Genomic DNA, 23,208 nt, shown 5'->3' with positions numbered 1-23,208 from the left:
CAGCCGTTGAGTCTTCGTAGCAATCTTTCCAGTGATCTGACCAATACCAGGCTGTGACCAGTACAGAGGAGCCTGCTTGCCCCCCCAGCTGGGCCACCCTCCAATAAAGAACAGCATCACATGGATACAAATGGTGATATGACAAAGGTAAGACATGGGCATAGCCACACTTCATCAGGTGGCTGTGGCATTTAGTTCATATAAAGTAACTCTGATGGCTCATTTATTTATTTACCCATACGTTCACACAGTAAATAACATAAGAGCTATATGAAACATGATTTAAACATTTATTTACATTTATCTCTATTTGAATCTGGGCAATAGTTAGCTTAGTTTAAAGACAGGAATTGGTCAGTTTAATAACACCACCTCCGTACTTGTATGTAAACAAATTCTTTAGAAGACTTATTGAAAGATTTGAAAAACAATAAATGGATTCCAGCTGATGGCCAGCATACAAATACATCCATTAGGAACCAGACCAAAGATCAGCTATCAATAAAAACAGGATGGCAATTAGGTCAGTGTCCAGCAAATGATGATCATCATTCACCTTTATGTTGATGGGTCACAGGTGAATTTGTGTAATGCTGCAGTGGTTTGATTGAACAAGTCAAAGCTTTCATGTGTTTTCCACAATGTCCGAAGGTGGTTTGATATTCTTATCACAACAAAAGATCATGTCATCTGCAAATTGGAAGGAAACTCTCGAATAAACAAAACAAATTTCCTAATTTTGAAAAAAATTTTTTATCTTTACAGCACTCATCTTTTAAGTTACAATGTGCATAGCAAAATGAAGTAAGTAGATAAAAAGAAGCAAAACTTGGTCTCAGGTCTCAACAATAAAATGAATAGGTGAGAGTGAACAAGAAACATGAGCTCTCATTTTCATTTAGCAGATTTCAATATTTGTTTGTTTATTGTGTTTATCTGCATTGTTATTCTGCAGCCTTCCTGTCCGGTTTCAAACTCACACAGATGAGATCTTTTTTGTTTTGTATTTTTCTTTTTAACCTGTGTTTTCTCACCTCCAGCGGTCCAAAGCAAGAGTGCAGCCCACAAAACTCCACCCGACAATGCAGAGCAACAGACCCAGAATCTGAGCAAGTCTCCTCCTCATCGTTTTTCCACTCCTGAATATGTAAAACCAGTTTGGATTGAATAACGTGAAAAGAAGCTCCAGTAATGCCACAGGCGAAGGCCATTAATGACCATACCTTCATTCAAGAGGTAATCCACCAGTATGTCAAGAAAACTGAAATTGTCGGGATGTTATCTTCAGAAATATAATAGCCATAGAGTTCTGTGTCACACAGCACACACTGTTTACAGTCAACCAGACTTGATCAGCCTTTAGAGTGTTCTAAAGGGCAACTCATAGCGGGAAACAGAGCTCGTACCTTTGCTCATATGTTATAAATAAATATTTGCATGCTATTGTGAGAGGCTGTCGCAATATAGATTAGAAACAATTGGACACAACATGCATCAAGCTTTTTAAAACCATTTTTAAAACAATTTTCAATACCAAACTCCTCCCAGTGCAATAGGTTTTTGCAAACATGGCCCAGAACAGCATCAGACCTTCATTCATTTCTCTGGCTTGTCTAATGAGCCACATCTATTCAAAGGTAGGAGTTTTTAATGAAGGCTGTCGTTTCGCTCCTCGAGCTGCCTGACAGCGAGGACACGGTCCCGCCGCTGCTGCCGCCACTGCCACTGCTCCTTGACTCCGACAGAGTCGATGAACTGGTCCTGGATAAGAGGTCAGATGCTGACCTTGACCCTGCAGACCTGGTTCGCTTGGTTTTTGATGATTTAGCTGTAGGTCCAGATGTGAGTGTGCGTTCTGATGTTGAGGAGATGCCTGACACGTCTGAGCGCTCAGACCTGGATGATAGCTCAGAGATGGAGGACACGTCTGTCTTGGAGGTGATCTCTGACACGGTGGATAGCGCTGTGGTGGACTTTGTGTTGGGGTCCTGCTCTGGGTCTGGTTGTGGCCGGATGGTGATTATCCTGGAGAGGGTGATACACACAGTACAGCATATATACGCAGCTGAACGCCTCCACCTTAGAAGGCTGATCTTTTGAAACTGACAATCGCATTTTAGTTCTTGATAGTGAACAAAATGTATCAACCAATTGCATAATAGTGTAAAAAGGCAGGGTATAAATAAAGCTGCCAATAATGTCATAACCTGATGACATGATTCCCCCCCCCCCCCCCCCCATAATGTTATGACTGACCACAGAGTATGAATGACTGTAATAAGTCATTATGCTATTGGGGAGCTTAAAATGTAACTGCCAATAACTTATGAGTAACATGTCAGAACCAATGATATAATTTGATAAGTTATTAGCTGGTTGTTATGGTTTTAGAATATTGCCGCTCTTGTAACAGTTCATTATGCAAAGCAAGTTTATACTTTTTATAACACTATCATTTGTTACTACATTACTTAGAACAGCTGCCAAAGGAAGACAGCTGGAGAAGGATCAGATGGAAGCAAAAGAGAAACATTGTGGTAAGTGGAAAAATTAATGAGCCGGAAGCAGAAATGAAGAAATCTTGACCGAATGGTGCAAATTATTGGCACTACAGGTTTTGTTTCAAGGTTGAGGGTTGTCGTCAAACCAAGTAGAACTGTACTGCACTTCTGTCCTCTCCTAAGAAGTGTCAGAGATACTGAAGGAGTGCAGAGGAAGCTATCCTGAGCCTCTTCAATATCCATCCATCCATCCATCCATCTATCTTCTACCACTTATCCTGTTAAGGGTCGCGGGGGGTGGAGCCCATCCCAGCAGTCTTCGCACAAGAGGCGGGGTTCACCCTGGACAGGTCACCAGTCCATCACAGGGCCAACACAAATAGACAGACAACCATTCACACTCACAGTCACACCTACGGTCAATTTAGAGCATGGACAGTCTTTGGACTGGGAGGAAGCCGGGGTAGCGGCAAGATTCCACGAAGGCACAGGGAGGACATGCAGACTCCACACAGAAAGATCCCGTGCCCGAGCCGGGGCTCGAACCTGGAACCTTGTTGCTGTGTGACGACAGTGCTGACCACTGCACCACTGTGCCACCCCCTCTTTAATATAACACATACATTTTTTTGTCTCTCCTCACTTAATGGAGGATTTAATGCTGCACTGTGAGAGGAAGTGTACCCACCATGAACATCTGCATACCATTTCAGGGTGCTGGTATTTATTGAGGAAGTGGAGAGTTGAGTTACTTAACTCCTTCTCAGACACATTTGTCTACTCACGTAGGCTCCTGTCCACAGAGCAGCGTACACACAGACCACACGTAGAAGAAACCACCAGTCGTCTGGAAAGTTGAGCCCACCCAGCCGAGGAACATCGGGGTGCCCAGGTCATACCTGAGTGAAAAAAAGATGAATATTTAAGAATGATTTAATGTAAAACACAGATTATAGTTTAACCTGCTAACTTACTTGAGTCCATTAAAATCAGGGTTGAAGTATTCCACAGAGACGTACTGCGCATAAACAGCATACCCACATGTGGACAGTACACCTGAAGACAAGGAATCGTCATAGTAAACTACAATTCAATCACAATACAATTGTATATTTAACACCTGATTATTTCTACTTTTCCCATTCACACAGGAGTTATACTTTACCGCTGATGACGTGACACCATCCCCCAGCGTAGATCTTCTTATACTTTGAGCGATCTTTTCCCCCGATGAAGGTGCACTCCATACCCATCAGGCTGAGTACAAACCCCAGCATGCCCAGGGAGAGAGCCGCCATCAGCAAGCCTCGTGTGATCTGGACGTGCCCTTAATTCAGATAACATGAATTAGATGTCAATCGGATGTCACGCTTTCTTAGACTGGATGTAAAATGACATGTCACCTACCATCCACAGACCAGAGCACTGGGTAGTCGTAACAGTTGGAGACAGCAGTTGAGTCTGTAAAACAAGATCTCCACAAGCTGGACCAGTACCAGGCCACCTTAATGATGGAGGAGCCTCCCATTCCCCCAATTGAGGTGATCTTCCAGCCCTCCATGGCCATGGTGCAGGCCACAAAGATCCACCCCAGCACCGTCATCAGGAAACCCCAGATCTGGACCACGCGCAGCTTCATTTTTCTCAGTAAGTAGATCCTGTCTAGATTTCAGATTCAATCAAGATTTTGTTTCATAATTTCCTCGTAATCCAATTTTTTTCTCCTTCCCTTTTTGGCAGCGTCCTCAAGTGCTAGTCCCTTCTTCATGCAGAAGCCGGATATTTAGTTGTCAAGCCAGTGAACACTGAAGTGGCATCTTACTCATCAGTGGCTTGCCTGAGGAGCGAAGAAGCTGAGCGGTTCTCAGGTTAGTCAGAGGTGTTACTGTTGTTTTTCCTCTGTTGATGTACATGTTGGTGAGAGACAACAGTCGCTCAAATTCCCATGGGCCACAGTTGAGAGTGCACATCTAAGCATCTATCTCAAATTACCATAGACTTCATGCCCCCATCACACTGACCTGGACTCTCATGTGCAGACAAAGTTTCAAGGCGTTTTTTATTTATAGATGTAATTCTCTGTACTACAGTTTCATGAATTATTGTAGTGATAAAGCTACTGTTGATAGCTCCTTCTAATTACTTGCCTTGTAAATTCAGTTAAACGGCCAAACTGACACCTTTTAAAGACTAACATAGTTAAAGTGAAATCTATCAGAACCACTTCAAATATGATAATTAAATTCACTTATTTTCTCCTCTAACTTCAATGAAACAATTAAAACATGACATTGCTTGACATTTAACCAATATCTGAGTTCAATCATGACTCTTACATACTCCATACCTGCTGCGGTGACCTATACTGCCTCCAGCATCATCATTCCGGACCTCGCCTCAGGCTTGAAGCTGGTTATTAGTAATTTTACTGAGACCTCACTGAGCCATAATTACAGGATATCATCTCTGTGCTGTTGGAGTTAACCCTGAAGTAATGAGAGGCACAGCGATGAAAGAGCTCCTCTAAATCTCCCGGCTTAAGTTATTGGTAGGGGTAGGAAGATATTGCGAATGGTGGACTAATGAGTAGCCTCAGTTTTTTTGGTCAAAGTGGCTTTGCTCGATACCAAAAAAAAAAACCCCAACAACATCTTAATAGAAAATCAAGTCTTGCTTATTTGACCTGTAGCATCAATACAAGTCCAGAAAACAACCCTGAGGGAAGATGCTTCCATTTTTAGTTCATGTGATGGCCAAAAAATGTGTATTAATACTGCTCTCTGGTGGATTGATTGTAGTGATGCATTGACATAGTAATTGGTGGAGGGTCTTGGCTCTCTCCCGTTTTGTTTCATCCTTAATTTGAATGCAGATTGTATAAAAAATGTTGACATAGCCTCCAGGTTTTGCTCTTTTGTTGGGTGTCAATTGTAGTGCTTAGGATATTCAGGTTTTAAAAATGACTGTCCACCTCTTTGAGATTTAAAGTTGTACGGATAGTTTTCTTGACATTATCAGGTGGGTTAAAATGAATGGGAATGCTAATATTTGACAGTACAATACCAGCATTCTGCTAAGACACGTTGTTTATGGATGCATGGCGTCGGACAGCTCTGGGAGTCTGCTCCCTGCCAGCTGGTTCAAGTATCCAACCTCTGGGCCAAGAGGTCTTGCGTAACTTAGCCTGGGGTTCCTATTGATAATAATTCGTAGGTGGAGATGGATGGCTGATAGGAGGGGGAACCCTCCTCCGGTCGAGCCTGCAGATCTGCTCAGCCATCTCTGGAGTCAGATGTGACCCAGTGACCCATGGAGGTCATATCAGGCCAGACCAAGACAAGAAGAGAGACCCACACATGTTCCATCTCTGTGCTTGGGAAGTAGAACTGAAGGTGTCAGCTGTGTTGTTTTGAAGCATTAGAAGAGGATAAACTGGCATTGCATATCTCATTCCCACAACCAGAAATAATCCATTTATTCTTAGGTACTTCTTAAAATTATTTGTTCATATTTCAATGATTTAAACAAACGTGTATTTGTAATGTAAAAACTGCTTTGAATGAAAAAAACAGCACTTAATTTCCAGAGTTCCACACGTTTAATAGTTCAGCTTCATGAAAGTTGCATTAAAAGTGTGCATGTGTGTGCGTGTGTGTGTGTGTGTGACAGGTAGTAAAGGCCAGCTTGCTGAAGGTGACCCAAGAGTTTGAATGGTGTTTTGTACTAAATCAAATTTCCTGCCTGAAAAAGAGAAGCTTGTCTTTTATTTAATGAGTTGTTGACAGAAATAACACAGCAAGTATTAATATTTTTAAAGGTAGAGATGTATTCATCTAGTCTGTCTGAAATGTTAAGATATTCTTTGTGCTTGTACTTTTAAATTTAGAATTGAATCACAGTCTCCTCTGATACATAAACCTGTCCACTTTAGAAAAGCAATTAATCATTTTCAGTAAAGTGAAACATTAATCCACTTTGCACGATTTATTTTTAAAAATTCAGGCCCAAAAGTTTATGAAGGTAATTGGCTTTTACTTGTAAGGGAATCACTACAGACTACTGTCATAGATCAACTTGTGTAGCATAGAATCTAATTTCACACGTAGGCATTTCTTCCAAACTGCCTGCCTGGCTCCCGAGGTTCTCTCTGAAGGCTGCTGGCTGTCTTGCTGTGCTTGTTGTGTGCAGTTGCAAATGATGCAGCTCCACTGAAGGAGTATTCAGGTCTGCAGAAACCAGGAGAGGAGCAATCAGAAAAGGAGCTAGCCAGGAAAAATCGCTTGCTGCAAAAATGAGATTTAAAGTGCTTTTGTTTTTTTCCACCTGTTGGGCAAGCAGCACCAAAACCTGTTAGAGTGAATATTACCAGACCTGGAGCTATACTGCTCACAGAATAAAAAGCACGTGTTAATACTGTCAATGCGTCTACTCTATACAGAATAACTCTCCTGAATACCACTCTTTTTCTTTTTTGCTAATTATCTGGTAAAAGTATTATGAGCAGAGTTTTTTGATAATTTAGTACGTTTTTGCAAATTTGTTTCACTTTTCAGCAAGCAATTGAATTTACATGTAAAAGGTAATAACTATTAAATTAGCAAAACTAGGAACAAATAAAGAAACAACATAGCACAAAATTGTTCAAAAAATGTTTTTAAATTACAAGATATTTTATGTGTGTGATTATGATGTCATTTATTTAAACATCAGATGCTCTGGTGCTGATGATTAAATGCTTGTGAATTTGAAATTGAACTGTTTTGCATTTTCCAAGGTCCCTTTGAGGATCCCCGCATTTCCCCTCGAGGATCCCTGGGGTCCCCCAGACAACCCTTGCGCTAAATTTACAGTGTAAAAACAGACGAATTGGGCCTTCCTATGAACCTTAAGAGAAGGTTGTTTTCAGCTTGCACCTTATATTGCTTTCCTACTGTATATGCACCCTCAGTCAAGGTGACTTTCATTGCAAAATGGTCCATATTACGGGAGTGTAACAAAGAAAACATTCAGCCATCATCAGTAGCGTACTAATCAAAATAATGATCATACAATTTGCCCCGCGGGTTCAGCAACTATGAGACAAGATGTTGAGAGAGATTGCTGGATGTTTTAGACTCGCCATTACAGCTAAAGTCATGATTTAAATTGCCTGATTGAGTGTGTAAATCTGCAGTAAAGCTGGTTGGCCTGTGGCTGATGACAGGCGTGGGTTTGCACAGTTAGCAGAGAGAGCGACTTGCCTGACACTGAAGCCTTCAGACATGGAGAGACAGAAAATCAGTCCTCCTAAGATGCACAGCACAGATCCAGCCCAGCCGATGAAGAGAGCAGCTCCCAGCTCAAACCTAACACATTGAAGTGAAAAAAGTACTTTCCTTTAAATGCTTAAATCTCTCTTTTAATCATAAAGACATACTTTTGAGCAACAAAGAGGGGGTCAAAGAAGTCCGTTGTGATCCTGTGAGCATAAATAGAGCATGCCGTCATGCTGCAGAGGCCTGTGGAGAGAAATAAGAGGATTTCTACTTCCCCGCCATTCAAATTCAGAGTAGCGCATTTGAAATCCCAGGTGCTGACGGATGTTTTACCGCTGAGAATGAAGTGAAAGCCTGAGAGGACAGTCATCCGAGCTTTGATGGTCTTTGAGCCTCCTATTTTGGTGCACTTCATTCCTACCAAGGCAAGAACGGCACCAAAGAAACCCAGACAGACGGCGGCGATCATTAGTCCCCGACACACCTGGATGTAGGCTTCATGAGAGGGACAGAGAAGAGGAGAGAACTTGACCCTGATCTTTTTTCTTTCCTTTTTTTAAAAAATCTTTGGACATACAGTAGTCGTGCTGTTTCCCTCTGCTCAAAAGAAAGAAAACCATTGCTTTGACATTTAAGCATCTTACGCTGTCATTTATAAATCATATTAAATCCAGAGCTGATGCAATTTTTTTAATTAGCTGCCAATGATGAAGCAGACCGGCAACTTGATTAGACAGAGCTCATACGGTCGTGAAAACCTGGACAGGTTATGGAAGGGAAGGCCTGGGAAAGTTGCTGAAAAATGAGTAAAGCCATTGTATGAGGCTCAGTTCATCTCTGAGAAAAATCATCCCATTCAGTCAATATTCACTTATTATAATACATGCTTATGTTGTATTCGCGCACATAGCTTGGCAGTAAAGTAATTTAAATATAAACAGGTAAATTTAAACATGTAAGATGTTTCAAGGGATTAGTAGTCATGAAAAATCATGGAAATCTATTATTAGTAATGAGTATGAAGACTGAATGCTACACGAGCGTGTTGTTGTGTTCTGGAGCCAGGCTCAGAACTATCAGGTTCCACACGCGTTTGTTTACAAAGGCACTCATTGATCCAAAAAGAGGTGTTCCAGCTTTTCAGCATGGGTGCTCCAGGCAGATGTACACAGCTGTGTGGTTCCTCACAAACACACACAAAGAACAATGGACTTGTGCAAGAGCCGCCATCATTAGTGAGAACTCACCATCCAGAGCCAGCATGGAGGGAAAGTCCTTGCAGTTGGACACACCTGTTGAATCAGTCACACATGTTTTCCACAGGTTGGACCAGAAGGTGGCTGTGGTGATGACCGTCCCATCCACAGAGGACACCTTCCAGTAGTCTGTCGGCAGGGTGGACGACACCAGGGTCCAGCCTGAGATGGTCAGGAGAAAGGCCACTATCTCTGTTGCCATGTTCCCCATTTATTCACCAGCTTGAAGGCACAGACCAGGACAGGACAGGATGGGGGATTTTTGGAGGTGCTTCCCGGTGCGGAAGAGACGAGGAGGGAGGGTCGATCCAGTACAGGTGAGTCAGTGTTGGCAATTTTGCAGAATTTGGCATCTGCTTCACTCGCTCAGCCAAGCTACAGCTTTTAAATGCCCTTGTTTTATACTGTGGTTGTGCCTGTTGGCGGTGGTGGTGGTGGTGGTGGTGGTGGTCGGAACGCAGGGGTGCACACACTACTCATCACTCCACGCAGTGTGAACAGGGCCTGCAAGGGGATCTGCAGGAGAAGGAAGTAATTAACTGAAAGGATCTGAAAAGTCTCTGACAGAGAAGCAACACAAGATGAGGAGGAGAGATAAAGGATACTTGAATGATATGAATGATATTTTTGTTTTCCCGCCGTGGAAAACGGTTACACCCCAGGGGCAATCTGGAACATCAAGTCCCCTTCACAGCAGCAGCTCCTTATCAAAGATTTCATTTCATCCTGTTTGACAGCATTATAGCACCATCAAGTGGAAGAGAGGAGAAACTGTTTGGAGCAAGAAAGAAGGTTTTGTCCTTCCTCTGTTTATATGAATCATAACTGAATAGTTCACAGTATCAATGCATGTAATTATAATCTTGTATGGCTGGTTTTACTGCATGGCCCATGAAAGGAGATGTCATCGATAACTTATGATTTAGTCAAAGCAGACAAGATGTGTCGTTACATTTTGGATCTTCTCTTTAACAAGTTTAGGTAACTTTTGGCTTTGTATTTTAAATTCTGTCTGCTAAATATTTTCAAAGCAATACTATTATGAACTCTTTTTCTCTCACACAAATGATTTCTTGTTTTCAACCAAATCAACCAAACACACTCGGGAGTTCTGTTGTTCTGCTTCCAGCAGTCTAGTGGCTCATGTGAATGATCTTCACAATGATTTTGCTGTGTCACTGACATTTTGCTGACTTTATTACCGGTGTTATGGTTAACATGGTTGTGTCAGAGTTTGTTGTACGGCAAAGGTTACACAGTTCCGACAGTACTCAAGTTCATTATTGCTGACTGTGTAGTTGTGTTGTGGGCGGATGGTTTGTTGGATATTGTGAGGATGTTAAAGATCAGCCTGACATGATTTGCAGTTGTTAGAATTGAGCATTTTGAAGTAAAGTGAGCAAAAAGACAATGTGAAAAAAACATGTCCTTGATTCAGCTACAGCAGAGCAGAAGTAACAGCAAGCATTTGCTGTGCAGCCGTTACATTGATATATTCAAGTTGATTTATTTATTTGTATTGCCATGTCAAGTTCACTTCAATTTAGGGATATTTCACAGATATATGTATCAGTTATTATTATCAATATATGAACATCAGTATACTAGCAGTTTACTTGAAATATACTATTTCAGTACTTGTGGGGACTAAATTACCTTTCCTAAGTTTATAAAAGTACACATTGAATATAAAGGGAGAACATTTTGAGTGTTGTTCAAGTTCATATTTTTAAGAATTATTCTGTACTGTAGCTATTCCTTGAATTCTGAATTCATAAGTGTGGTGCCAGTTTACTAGTTTTGTTATTTTATGTCTTTGGTTGAATCTTAATTCCACCTGACGGTCTCATTGAGGTTGAGATCATAAACTATAAAAACATTTACAAGGGTCTCAGGTAGTAAAATCTCATGGGTAATCTGAAACTGCAGTTTTAGGGCATTATGTTAAAATACTTTTAATCCAGAATATTACTTTATATTGGCTGTAGGATTTCTATTATTTTTACTTCCATTTTTGAGTGTTTTGCTGGTGAGATGCAGATGAGAAGATTTTTGTCTTTTGTCTCTTACAGTTAAAATGTCCCAGTCTGTTTTTAATGCACTTAAAACTGCTGAGGCATTATTTCTCATTATTCCAGTCCACTAACATGCAGAAAACTATTTCTAGAAAAAAGACGTTGATAAAAACGAAGAAGAGGTATTGTGATGAAGCAGACATAGTTTTGCTGTAAACAGCAATGTGAGCAGATTACAGGATTATGATCAGACACGATGTGATGGAGGGACAAGTCGGGACAAAGGGGCAGCTGAGCAAATGCTCAAGCTGCAGGACTGAACTTTGAGCGACATGGAAGGACGATGAAACGAAGACCAAGGACTGAGAGGAAGAGAGAGGAAACTTCATGATAATGTTATTAATGCCTTGATACATTTTAGTAAAAGATGTTGGCAAGTTTGAAGGCATAATCCCTCCTCGGAGCAGAGTGAGGCAGTGAGCCAGGTACTTAGTCAGGTAATCTTGTCCTGAAAAACAATTTTCCTTTCAGGGTTGTGCTCTTTTGAACTTTTCCAAACAAGGATTAGATCTTATCTCTGTGTATGGAGGCAGGGGTTCTCCTGGGTTAAAGAAAAAGGAAAAAAGTTTCTGGGATCGTAAAATAGGTTCAGGTGGAGTGTTTCCATGGTCAGCATTTCAGGAAAACCTAATCCAAGTGTTTCATTGTCGGTAAAATCTGTGAGAAGGGTGCCGGAATCATTGTTGCGTAAATCTGTCGGTAACTCAAGGGCTTGATGTTGCGTATCCATGGTTAAAGTTGCTGAGCAGCCTCAGAGAGGGGCCTACACCTGTAAACCTGCTAATGAAAGGGCAGCAGCAGGGACAGGTTGTTATCTGTGTGAACCTGTTGATGATATTGCATTTATTTGATGAATATGATTATTCAGTATTCTCTTGATAGTGATGTCTCAATGGAGAATAGTCACAGACACATTTGAGTCAGCAGGCCTGTCACAGGTTCAACTGCTTCAAAAATGGGTTTAGACTCTGTCTTGAAAGCCACAATATTTTTGCAAAAATAATTAAAAAAAAATCCCTCTGTCAGAAGAGGTCTGCCCAGCTTAAAGCACCGCTCGTAGCTAGCTGGATTTTCATGTCCAGACAAATCTGTGTTGTAGTAAAATGACATTGAAACTGTTACTTTGGGCTAAAAAAACCCAAGCATAATGTTGCTTTTAGCCTGGAGATGAGCGAGGCATGCAACAATATCTTGGTGTCTAACAAACAGTTCCCTGAAAATGTAATTAAACCCAGCTGCAGCCTCACAACCCCTGGAGCCTGATACCAGCCAGGCTAGCCAAACTGCTGATTCATGGTTGATTAATTATTTACACAAAGAGGGTGTGATATTCCTGTCAACACAACTTCCATGTGATTTGTATATATTTGAAATGTTGCTGGGTATTTGGATGTGTTGTCAAAGACCATAGTTTCACCTGCAGCTCTGTGCTTCCCTGCATGTCTTTTTACATTTGTCTAAAAGTCAGATGTACTGGTCATATTTCATCTTCTAACATTACCATATATGTTGCTTATATCAACATTCATTCCCACACGGTGCTATTATGAAAATAGCTGTATCACTGCTATGAAACTCTCACTAAGATGAAATCAGGACTGTGGCTGTTCATTGAGGAGTAAAAAACGAGCTGAAACAAGGTTGGGGCAGCACAGGAAAGAAAGAAGTGTTCACCCCCCCACAGATGAAAGCTGGTATTAATCTCCTGCTGTTTTTCTTTTCCTTCAGCTCCTTTCCCAGCCGGCGCTAGCTAAATATCAACAGCAGGGTAACACGCTTGGTGTGTGGCCCCGGATTGCTTCTCACTCTTATCATAGGATTGTCGGTGTCAGGCTAATAGTTTACCCAGTTAACATGTGACTGGATTACTAAGAAAGTTTCCTTGAACATTGAAATGGAAGAAGGCGGTTATGTGTTGGCAGGGGGGTGGGGGGGTGTTGTATTGTGCCAATGCAGGAAGCACCTGTAGTGTGTCAGAGGGCATCTGTCATCTACACCTTTCTCTTTATTTATCTGATGTCATGAGTGCGTGTGTGTGTGTGTGTGTGTGTGTGTGTGTGTGTGTGTGTGTGTGTGTGTGTGTGTGTGTTATCCTTGACTCTGCAAGGATTTACCACAAAGTGAAGCTAGAGAGGAGGCAAATAAAAGTGAAGTAAATTTAAAAAAAAAAAACAGCATGCAGTGTTCTTCTGTTTTTGTGATGGTACATTCCTATCAACCTTTAACACAATTTTTCTTATCTTGACAGGATGCCAGTCATCGAGACAAATGAGCTGAAGGAGATATAGTTGAATTATTCTGATAACACTGAAGCTGGATAAAGACTGGATCTTGGACACCTGAAGTATAGCAAGTATATTTCAAAATATTCCCAGCAGATAATTCTTTTCGAATGGCAGCAGCGATGAAGGCCGTTACCAGATAGTAGCAGATATGCAGAATGAAACAATCATTTAAAAGCTAATTCAAAATAGTCATGATGAGACTTGAGTGCTAAGATTGAATAGATTGAAACTTTATTGCTCTCTTGCCTCTTAAAGGAACTTTTCACCCAAAAAACATGAAGATTCCATCATGATTGACTCAGTTTCATGTTGATGAATGGTCAGGTTCAGTGTTTTTGTCCACAAAACACTTATGGGGCTGCAGAAATCTCCCAAACAATTCAAACAAATGAAGGCCGTTATTTAAACTTTACCCAAAAAAAAGAAAAAAAAAGACGTAATAAAACCATAAAATTGTAGTAATCCAAGTGTCCCAAAGTCTTGACATGTAAAGTTGTTGGTGATCCATCACAGCCATGTTTTAGCTGCTCTGCTCACTGTCGCTCCAGCCCTGACATCCTGTTTTTTTTACAGTGAGTGCATCGTTTGGTTTGATTACGAAATTTTTCACGTTTTAAAATTGGTCACCATTAACATCTGTTGTTTGGAAGATTGGCGCATTTTGGGGGTGGGTGAACTTTTCCTTAAAGCATGTCATGAAGTTTTCTTTTTGTGCAATCCCGGAAAACGGATTTTGAAGTCATGAGTTATGATAAATTACGCCCCGCAATGACCGCACATCCAGGTGCAACCCTGGTCACGTTTTTCCAGATTTATCTAAAACGGAGTCAAATTAGTTTATGGTGAGATCGCAGCCAATTATATGGCACCGTCCCACTCTCAGCCAATAGGGTGAGAGTACCGCACAGGACGAGCCAATGGCGGCGCAGCGTCCTCAGCCAATGGGGGTTGCCTGGGCGGAGCTTGCCAGCCAAGGTAGTTGTTCAGCGTCATGGAGCGGCTAGCTGGTCTCCTGGAGGAAGGCAGAACTCTAATATTAGCATCCGCTCCGTAACATGTAAAGTTATATTAACACACAGCTGGGAGCAGGAGTTTTGTGGTGGTGAAAGTTGGACGGGAACTACCGTTTTAGGGCGGACAAGAATGGAGAAAGTCAGCAAAGATGCCAAGACCAACCCGGCGGCGACGGCGAGTCTCTTGTCTAAGATATTTTTCTGGTAAGTGGACGGAACCCCCGGATGATACACGCTGCTAGCTTGTTAGCGGGGGATTTAAAAGTGTTTGAAAAACGCGTAACGCAACTCTTAACACCTTCATTTGTAATTTAACTCAACGTCAAGGTGAAGGTTTTAAAGTGTTTTTTCCCCTTTAATCACAAAGTAGAATTCAAATATAACCGTAAATGTTGGCTTGGGGAATTCAACAAGTGAGACTGTATTTTACACATATTTCACAGTTGAATGAAGCGGAAAAAAGTCTTCATGAAAAGACAATAGTAAAGGTTGTGTAATGCTGATTTCCTGTCGAATCATTGTGGTTTTGGTTCCACATGTCAAATAGGAAAGTGTGCGTGCAGTGGTGGAAGTATAGCAGATGATAGTGACCAGAACATCCTGTAAAAGTGGCCAATGAAGCAATGTCAAAGGATTGTTACACAAGCAAAATTCCAGCTACAAAAAATGTTTTGAGTGTGGCCAAATTAAGTGTTAAGTATTTTTGTTGGTGTTTTGTTGTTGTTGTTGTTGGTGTTTAGTGTGTTCGCAACATAATATTCTTGTAGCTCCTCTTGATTTCATAGCACAGTTATAAAAGGTTCACAACTCTAATGTCAGAGGTTGTTACATGGAAAAAGACAGAAGATATGGTTCTTGTTACAATAATTAGTTTTCATTTTTCCACCATCTTAAATAGGGACATTGTCTTTTTTCATTGTATATACTGCATATTGTTAAGTTTAGGAAGTCAATAAGTGATACAAGTGTTACTGCATTGCAGAAGAAGTCTAGATTTCAGTGCTAAAATGTACAGCAACAAAGGCTGCCCTTAAATTAACATGTTTTTACTGAAAAGGTTCTTGATCGATTAATTTATGAACAATGCAAAAAAAGCCAAATCAACCGTTATTAATATAAACTTATGTATGCATTTTGGATGAACATTGCTGAAAATTCCTTGCTGGCTTTCACTGAACTGAAAGAAGTAACAAAACTTCTGTTTCAGACTTTTCTCAAAACAGAAGTGAAGTTTTATTTTGTTGTTTTTTCTTAAAACAAATTGTTAGGTGATAATATAAAAATTTAAGCTGACACCAACCCAACAGCAAAGCTGAAAATCTTGTCATTCCAAAATATTAATTTTTGGGTATGCAATGGATCATTTAAATATGTATTTTAGTAAAACCGTGTGATATTTGGAGAGAAAGCTCACCAACAACCCACAGACACCTGAAAGTGACCCTGGCTTTGCCACACCATACTTTCTGTGAGATGTCAAAGGCCAGAAAGGTCAGAAATCATTGATTTGATTTTTAACCACGTGTTGTATCACAGAGCCTCACCATATTATCCATTTTATAAAATATTTAACAGATGACAATGAATGAAGTCAAATGAAAGGAGACGTTCCCTTTTCTTGTAACACTGCTGCTTGAGGCAGTGTACCAACATCTGACAGGGGTTTTAGTAGCATGGAGTCACCTAAGTTCACCACACATTTCACACTTGATGCTTCAAGAGGTCAAAGGACACAAACGGGCTGTTTACTCAAGTTAACACCAAGTGTGGATGTTATTAGTTCCAGTGTTGTCTCACACTACTCTTTTACAATGTCTCTCTTGTGAGTGCATACCTGTATAAACAAAGGTTAGATGAAATTAAAAAAAAAAAAAAAAAGTTACCTTGCTGTTTTTCCACTTTCAGGTGGCTTAATCCTTTGTTCCGCACTGGCTACAAGCGCAGGCTGGAGGAAGATGACATGTACCAAGTTCTGGCAGAGGACAGGTCGGAGAGGCTGGGGCAGGAGCTGCAGAGGTAAGCTCATAACTGGGTAAGATTTTGTTGATATCAACACAGCAGCTACCTGGTAGTTAATGTGGACTCGGCAGGCCACCACTTTCACAAGACTGTGGCTACATATGCATTTGTCAATAATGCTGTCAGTTTAAATGGTGGTTCAGGAATTCCACGTTTTTTAGTCCAGTGATCGGTACTTCTGGTCATCAACACGGAAGATGACGAGTTCATATTGAATAAACCTATCCAAACAGATGTTTCTGGAGTGGTCCTATGATGAAAATATACACGAGTCATGGCTTGAATCTGACTGGATTGTTTTTAGTATTACTGTGGTCTTACAAGATATCCACACACAATGGCCACGGGTAAAAAAGAAAAAAGTAGCGAACATAAAGGAAAATCTTGTGTAACTCGAGTGGAGATGTTGCTTCCACGCGGATGCTCTGCAGGGTACACGAGGGCCTGTGATCTGGACTTTTGATCAAGATGCAAAGTGGAAATGCTTTGTGGTGTTGAGAGAGGCTTCATTGTTGGAGGAAGGCACCAACTTTGGTCACAAAGACACTCAACTGGCTTGTGACTGCAAAATAGTTCCTATGATGCTTATACAGTTGTGCTCATAAGTTTACATACCCTGGCAGAATGTATGATTTCTTGGCCATTTTTCAGAGAATATGAATGATAACACAAAAACTTGTCTTTCACTCATGGTCAGTGATTGGGTGAAGTCATTTATGATCAAACAACTGTGTTTACTCTTTTTAAATCATAATGACAACAGAAACTACCCAAATGACCCTGATCAAAAGTTTACATACCCTGGTGATTTTGGCCTGATAACATGCACACAAGGTGGCACAAATGAGTTTGAATGGCCACTAAAGGTCCTCACCTGTGATCAGTTGGCTTGTAATTAGTGTGTGTGCAGTGAGGTCAGTGAGTTTCTGGGCTTCTGACAGACCCTTGCATCTTTCATCCAGTGCTGCACTGACGTTTCTGGATTCTGAGTCATGGGGAAAGCAAAAGAATTGTCAAAAGATATGCGGGAAAAAGTAATTGAACTTACCAAACAGGAAAGGGATATAAAAAGATATCCAAGGAATTGAGAATGCCAATCAGCAGTGTTCAAACTCTAATTAAGAAGTGGAAAGTGAGGGATTCTGTTGAAACCAAACCACGGTCAGGTAGACCAACAAATATTTCAGCCACAACTTCCAGGAAAATTGTTCGGGATGCAAAGAAAAACCCACAAATAACTTCAGCTGAAATACAGGACTCTCTGAAAAAATGTGGTGTGGCTGTTTCAAGATGCACCATAAGAAGGCCCCTGAGTATAAATGGGCTGCATGGTCGAGTCGCCAGAAGAAAGCCATTACTACGCAAATGCCACACAGTATCCTGCTTACAATTTGCCAAACAGCACAGAGACAAGCCTCGAAACGCCTGGAACAAAGTCATTTGGAGTGATGAGACCAAAATTGAACTTTTTGGCCACAACCATAAACGTTACATTTGGAGAGGAGTCAACAAGGCCTATGATGAAAGGTCCACTATTCCTTCTGTGAAACACGGAGGTGGATCGCTGATGTTTTGGGGATGTGTGAGCTACGAAGGCACAGGAAACTTGGTCAAAATTGATGGCGAGAGGAATGCAGCATGTTATCAGAAAATACTGGAGGAAAATTTGCACTCATCAGCCCGCAAGCTGAGCATGGGACGTACTTGGACGTTCCAACATGACAACGATCCAAAACACAAGGCCAAGTCAACCTGTCAGTGGCTACAGCAGAAGAAAGTGAAGGTTCTGGAGTGGCCATCTCAGTTCCCTGACCTCAGTGTCATTGAGCCACTCTGGGGAGATCTCAGACGTGCAGTTCATGCAAGACAGCCCAAGAATTTACAGGAACTGGAGGCTTTTTGCCAAGAAGAATGGGCAGCTTTACCATCTGAGAAAATAAAGAGCCTCATCCACAACTACCACAAAAGACTTCAAGCTGTCATTGATGTTCAAGGGGGCAATACACGGTATTGAGAACTGGGGTATGTAAACTTTTGATCAGGGTCATTTGGGTAGTTTCTGTTGTCATTATGATTTAAAAAGAGTAAACACAGTTGTTTGATAATAAATGACTTCACCCAATCACTGACCATGAGTGAAAGACAAGTTTTTGTGTTATCATTCATATTCTCTGAAAAATGGCCAAGAAATCATACATTCTGCCAGGGTATGTAAACTTATGAGCACAACTGTATCAAGTCATTCCCCAACCCAGAAAGATCTCAGGGTTAAGACTCCCTTCCCTGAATTCAAAGGACATGAGGATTTAGAGAAGTGTTCTTGTGTGCTGTAACAACTCTGTCATAGGTTTCTAACAGAATCAGGAAGATGCAGTTCAGAGTGCAAGCTGTGGTCTTTAGCTGCGTGTTCAGTCCCAAACAATAACTTAGTCACCACTTGTAAACTCTGGGTTAGCAAAGCCCTGTGTTGTTGGTGTCAGCACAGGAAGACCAGGTCTGTTGGACTGTAACTGGGTGGCTGTTTTGTTTAGGGTGAGAGATTTCTCAGCCATACAACGCCTTCTGTTAGCTGCTTGATTGCCATTAAAATCCTATCTTTTTTCAGTGGCTGACTGGCCAAGAACTCCTGCGGTTAATGAATCCCAGCTCTGTTGGTCACAAGTCATTGTTTGTTTAATTTTCAATGCACTGCCACATTGGGAAGAGTTGAGATAAGAGCACCTTTCTGTCTTTTTGTTTTACCTCGGGATACCATGCATATCCTTGGAGCTGGATGAAATATAAATGTGTATAAAAGTTTGATGACTGCACAAAGTCTGGTTCCTTCTCTTTGACGCAGTTCAGGCTGTAGATTATGTCATGACTGGCACACAAATAAGTCTCATGTTTCACCTCAGGAAGAACTTGCTTGCTTGAGCAAAGGGGCAGCTTTTTTTTTTTTACTGTTTTTAACTAATCCTGACAAGTATTGGGATTGTGGTTCTTGTTCCTCTTTGCTATTGAGCTATTGTCCCGAGTCTGCTAGAATGAATCACTGCTTCATGACCACAAACGCACAAGTTTGATCATTTCAGTGGATTTGCATCTTCAATCATGATTTTCAACAGGAATGAAAAACATTGGGCTTTTTTGGATGGTGTAAACACTTTATTAAATTTAAAATTCTTCCACTTGCACAAATGCAACACAGAGGAGAGAGAACGTGACACAGAGCAAGTCGAGACAAAAATAAGAGCTCTTATTTAAAGGGGCTGCCTCTGTCAGATGGACACTGTTTGGTTATGAGAAGTCAACAGGGCCAGAAAAACATTCCCACAGCAGGCTCAACTCCACCAACCTGCGTCACCTCTGCTGAATCTACAGATCATGTGATGCATTGTTATATGATAGAGAAATGGAGGATTAGAGGGATCTCAAATTCTGTTATTTAAAGATATAAAATTCTACATCTTGGCCATATACTACAATTATCATGAGCTCTTCAAAAACAAATACCTGTTGTGGTTATCCTGACTAATATAATAAGCCACCTCTTATTATATAAACATTAAATATGCTCAGTGTGACATGGAGTAATTTTGCCACAGATGCTGGGATCAGGAGATCCAGAAGGCCACCAAAGAGCTGCGGACACCTCGACTCTCCAAAGTCATCATCAAGTGCTACTGGAAGCCATATGCAGTGCTGGGATTTTTTACCCTGATTGAGGTCAGTATTACATGTTTAATGAAAAACAAGCACTTGAGATGAATAACAGAAGACCAAAACACTGCAACACCTCTACAAGCTAGACATAGTCAGTGGCCCGGAACTGCTACATGGAGGATGCTCATCCTCACACCATTATTCAAACCCTCGCCCCTTGTCACACAATAAAATGTGATAATGTAACTTGGCTGCTACAGGAAGTTTGCAACAGTGAGCAAAAATAATGGGGATCCAACTAACATCTCTTTTACACATGCAGATGTTGTGTGTCAGTCATTTTGTATATTGCACGGTGTGCTTCTGAGGAACCCCCACTGACTAGCATGGGGTGAGAGGCTCATCTTTTTGTTTATTGACACCTTCACGTAGGCCTGGGCAATATATCGATTCATTCAAGTTTTCTGTTGTGGACGATTTGAATTATAAAAAATTCAAATTTTTACTCCTCTTGCAATGGTGCACCTTTTGTCCTCCAGGAGCTTCCATAGCTTTCCCCCTCACCCTTCCCCCATGTTTCCTGCGCATGTATAGCAGCAACATGGCTAACAAGAGTGAGAGGTTTGTTTCTAAGAAAGGAGTAGGAACCTCAGTGGTTTGGACATTGGTTTGCAGCGACAGACATTGAACAAGTGACTTCTCTGGAGCCCATTACAACGAACTTATTTCAGCATCTAAAACAGAGGCGTTCAGCCGAGTGGGATAAATGTCGCTCTTTGCGAGGGGAACAAGACCGCTATAACTGATAAACTCTGACTAAAAAACAGCTTACTGTGGTGGAATCATTTTCCCACGGGACCAAGTATGATAAGAGAGGGGCACGATGGAGAGCAATCACTGAAGCGGTCGCTTTGCACATCGCGAAAGATATGGTACCAGTATCTACAGTTGTTAGTTAAGTTCTTGATCAAATAAAATAACTTGTTTTGAGTTCTTTCTGTCCTTTGTACTTCTTATTTCCTTAAAATAATTGGAAAAAATTGTGAATCCAATTTTTTGTGGAAAAAAATCTGAGATTTTATTTTTAGTCCAAATCACCCAGGCCTACCTTCACGAGTGGAGTTTATCCATGTAACACCCCTGAGCTAGCAGTGTTATTTAGCTCTCTCATAGCCTTTTTGCTGGGTTCTGCAAGCACAGTGTCAGTCTGACCTCAGCAATAGAATTGAAAAGAAAGAAAAATGAAAGGTATGACGCAAGTACTAAGCTTACCATAAACGGATGAAGGCGGTTGACAGCACTGGTCGACAGACTTCATGAGTACCCGGTGGGATGTCCAGTGGTCCACTGCTTTGCTGACTCTCACTCCTCCTCCTCTGCATATCAGGAGGTCATTAAAGTCATCCAGCCAGTGTTCCTGGGCAAGATGATCCGCTACTTTGAGACGTACAAACCAGACAACATGACGGCTCTCTACGAAACCCTTGGCTACGCAGCTGGTTTGTCTCTCTGCACCTTAGGCCTGGCATTGCTACATCACCTCTACTTCTACCATGTCCAGAGAACAGGCATGAAGATCAGAGTGGCCATGTGTCACATGATCTACAAAAAGGTCAGTAATAGTAGACTCTTTGCCCGTACTCGCTGAAAAAGAACATGAAGTCTCTGCTTGTCATTAAATGTAGCTTAAATTATGTATCAAGGGTGCTAAAGACCATTCCTGCATTCTTGTGTTTAGTAGTCTGCCAACTTTCATGTAATCCTTGTAAGAGGGAAAAGGGAGGAACAGACAGAAAATCAAGAGAATTTGTTGAATGGGTTCAATAAAAGAGCCCAAGTATGAGTTTTTGCGATGTAAAAATGTTACTGTCTACCTTTTACTGTGGGAGAGCGACAAAATGATGAGTGACTGTTGAAGTGCCGATATGTTTGTGTGGGTTTGTCTTTTCCAGGCTCTGTGTCTCAGCAGTTCAGCCATGGGAAAGACCACAACAGGCCAGATCGTCAACCTCCTCTCCAATGATGTCAACAAGTTTGACGACGTACGTGAGTTTTCTTGTGTAGCTTCCTCAGGCCTTCATCTCAGACACTCACCGTCTAGTTTACAATAGGGCCCCGGAGGTTTCTCACTTTCAGGCACTGCTTTTACAGTTTTGTGTGGTACTGATAGCTCATGGCAACATCTCTTGATCAGGTCACTATCTTCTTGCACTTCCTGTGGGTGGGGCCCCTCCAGGCAGCAGCAGTGGTGGGGCTGCTGTGGGTAGAGATTGGTCCATCCTGTTTGGCAGGCATGGTTGTCCTCATGTTCCTGATGCCTGTGCAAACTATGTTCGGAAGGCTGTTTTCTAAGTTCAGGTAACTCTTCATCACAAAGTGACAGTTTTGCAACCCTCCTCCAGAGGTTCTCACGAGAGGCTGGCACACTCACCATTGTGAACATTGTCATTGGTCTTCAATTTCAAACTGAAAAGCTAATTTTTGAATACAATTACATGTTTTGCTAGCAGATTTAATCAGCTGCAGCTGGCATCTTGCCTATTAACTTAATTCACTGACTTCCCTAAAACTGTGACTGTGTAATTTTCTGTTCTAAAGCGAGAATCCCACAAAGAATTCTTAGAAATGCCGTTAATAGCCTCATATGTAATATTGTGTTCATGGACGGAGGCTGATACTCCAGAGTCAATGAATCGCTATGAAGACAGAGTAAAATAGTGTGACTTGTTGTTGTATTGTTGGTAGGTCTTTTACTGCCCTCAAAAGTGTATAGATGAATATGAAATTATATTGTATTTCAGTGGCATTACTCTGGCTCTCAGTATTTTATGCTCCCGGATTGATATTTATTAAGGGGTGAGTGTAGACTGCTGTATTTCAGCACAGTAATGCTCTCTTGATTTTGTGAGACTGGCATCATTTTAAGCAGTATTTCAATCAGAAGAACTTTCCACCTTCCTCCTCAGGAGCAAGACGGCAACTCTTACTGACAGCCGGATCCGCACAATGAACGAAGTGGTGTCTGGAATTAGGATCATCAAGATGTACGCCTGGGAAAAACCATTTGCTGCTCTGGTGTCTGAAGTCAGAAGGTGAAGGTCCTGAAAGGGTTCACAAATGATTTTCCTCAAAATAACCAAATCTAAGTCAGCATTTATA

The 23,208-nt window shown here is 41.3% G+C and overlaps 3 protein-coding genes across 14 annotated transcripts in view; 1 reads left to right on the top strand and 2 right to left on the bottom strand.

Moving 5' to 3' along the window:
- The window catches only part of LOC147272696 (ATP-binding cassette sub-family C member 4-like), a 36,194-nt gene that overhangs the window by 3,828 nt on the left and 9,158 nt on the right, over window positions 1–23,208 (top strand). For 3 of the 12 annotated variants that reach the window (XR_015112129.1, XM_086199854.1, XM_086199838.1), the window contains 14 exons: window positions 33–147; window positions 1,041–1,236; window positions 2,476–2,537; window positions 2,685–2,851; window positions 3,653–4,148; window positions 4,242–4,369; window positions 9,080–9,329; window positions 13,336–14,589; window positions 16,291–16,401; window positions 19,992–20,112; window positions 21,437–21,661; window positions 22,002–22,091; window positions 22,244–22,407; window positions 23,016–23,141. Coding sequence is in view for 11 of the 12 variants with exons in the window: in XM_086199854.1 (XP_086055980.1) it covers window positions 14,516–14,589; window positions 16,291–16,401; window positions 19,992–20,112; window positions 21,437–21,661; window positions 22,002–22,091; window positions 22,244–22,407; window positions 23,016–23,141 (911 nt within the window). In the remaining variant the exon portion in view is untranslated. Of the gene's footprint in view, window positions 1–20; window positions 148–1,040; window positions 1,237–2,475; window positions 2,538–2,684; window positions 2,852–3,290; window positions 3,394–3,652; window positions 4,149–4,241; window positions 4,370–9,079; window positions 9,330–13,335; window positions 14,590–16,290; window positions 16,402–19,991; window positions 20,113–21,436; window positions 21,662–22,001; window positions 22,092–22,243; window positions 22,408–23,015; window positions 23,142–23,208 lie in introns of all 12 variants that reach the window. The other 9 variants (XM_086199881.1, XM_086199872.1, XM_086199863.1 and 6 more) reach the window with 9 other exon arrangements.
- On the bottom strand, window positions 300–4,403 carry cldn10e (claudin 10e). Its single transcript, XM_086199977.1, has 5 exons — window positions 3,909–4,403; window positions 3,667–3,828; window positions 3,476–3,557; window positions 3,287–3,400; window positions 300–2,025 (listed from the first exon to the last, which is right to left on the bottom strand). The coding sequence occupies exons 1-5, from the start codon at window positions 4,138–4,140 to the stop codon at window positions 1,632–1,634; spliced, it is 984 nt and encodes a 327-aa protein (XP_086056103.1). The 5' UTR covers window positions 4,141–4,403; the 3' UTR covers window positions 300–1,631.
- Window positions 6,117–9,243, bottom strand: LOC147272697 (claudin-10-like). Its single transcript, XM_086200007.1, has 5 exons — window positions 9,004–9,243; window positions 8,090–8,251; window positions 7,918–7,999; window positions 7,742–7,846; window positions 6,117–6,727 (listed from the first exon to the last, which is right to left on the bottom strand). Exons 1-5 carry the CDS (start codon window positions 9,221–9,223, stop codon window positions 6,598–6,600), a joined length of 699 nt encoding a protein of 232 aa, XP_086056133.1. The 5' UTR covers window positions 9,224–9,243; the 3' UTR covers window positions 6,117–6,597.

The sequence above is a fragment of the Aulostomus chinensis genome, chromosome 1 (genome assembly GCF_037954235.1).
Source record: "Aulostomus chinensis isolate RoL2024-O1b breed Wild chromosome 1, RoL_Achi_v1.0, whole genome shotgun sequence".
NCBI lineage: Eukaryota > Metazoa > Chordata > Actinopteri > Syngnathiformes > Aulostomidae > Aulostomus > Aulostomus chinensis.
This window is presented reverse-complemented; position numbering and strand designations above follow the sequence as displayed.

What these genes read in the sequence shown, in the direction of transcription:
- cldn10e (XM_086199977.1), bottom strand. Translation starts at nt 4,140, where the DNA reads ATGAAGCTGCGCGTGGTCCAGATCTGGGGTTTCCTGATGACGGTGCTG. An exon ending in CCTGATTTTAATGGACTCAA is followed by an intron (nt 3,401 to 3,475) that starts GTAAGTTAGCAG and finishes TTTTTCACTCAG; the next exon opens with GTATGACCTGGGCACCCCGA. An exon ending in CTCTGTGGACAGGAGCCTAC is followed by an intron (nt 2,026 to 3,286) that starts GTGAGTAGACAA and finishes CACCCTCTCCAG; the next exon opens with GATAATCACCATCCGGCCAC.
- LOC147272697 (XM_086200007.1), bottom strand. Translation starts at nt 9,223, where the DNA reads ATGGGGAACATGGCAACAGAGATAGTGGCCTTTCTCCTGACCATCTCA. An exon ending in CTCCATGCTGGCTCTGGATG is followed by an intron (nt 8,252 to 9,003) that starts GTGAGTTCTCAC and finishes CCTCTCATGAAG; the next exon opens with CCTACATCCAGGTGTGTCGG. An exon ending in CTTTCACTTCATTCTCAGCG is followed by an intron (nt 8,000 to 8,089) that starts GTAAAACATCCG and finishes TTCTCTCCACAG; the next exon opens with GCCTCTGCAGCATGACGGCA.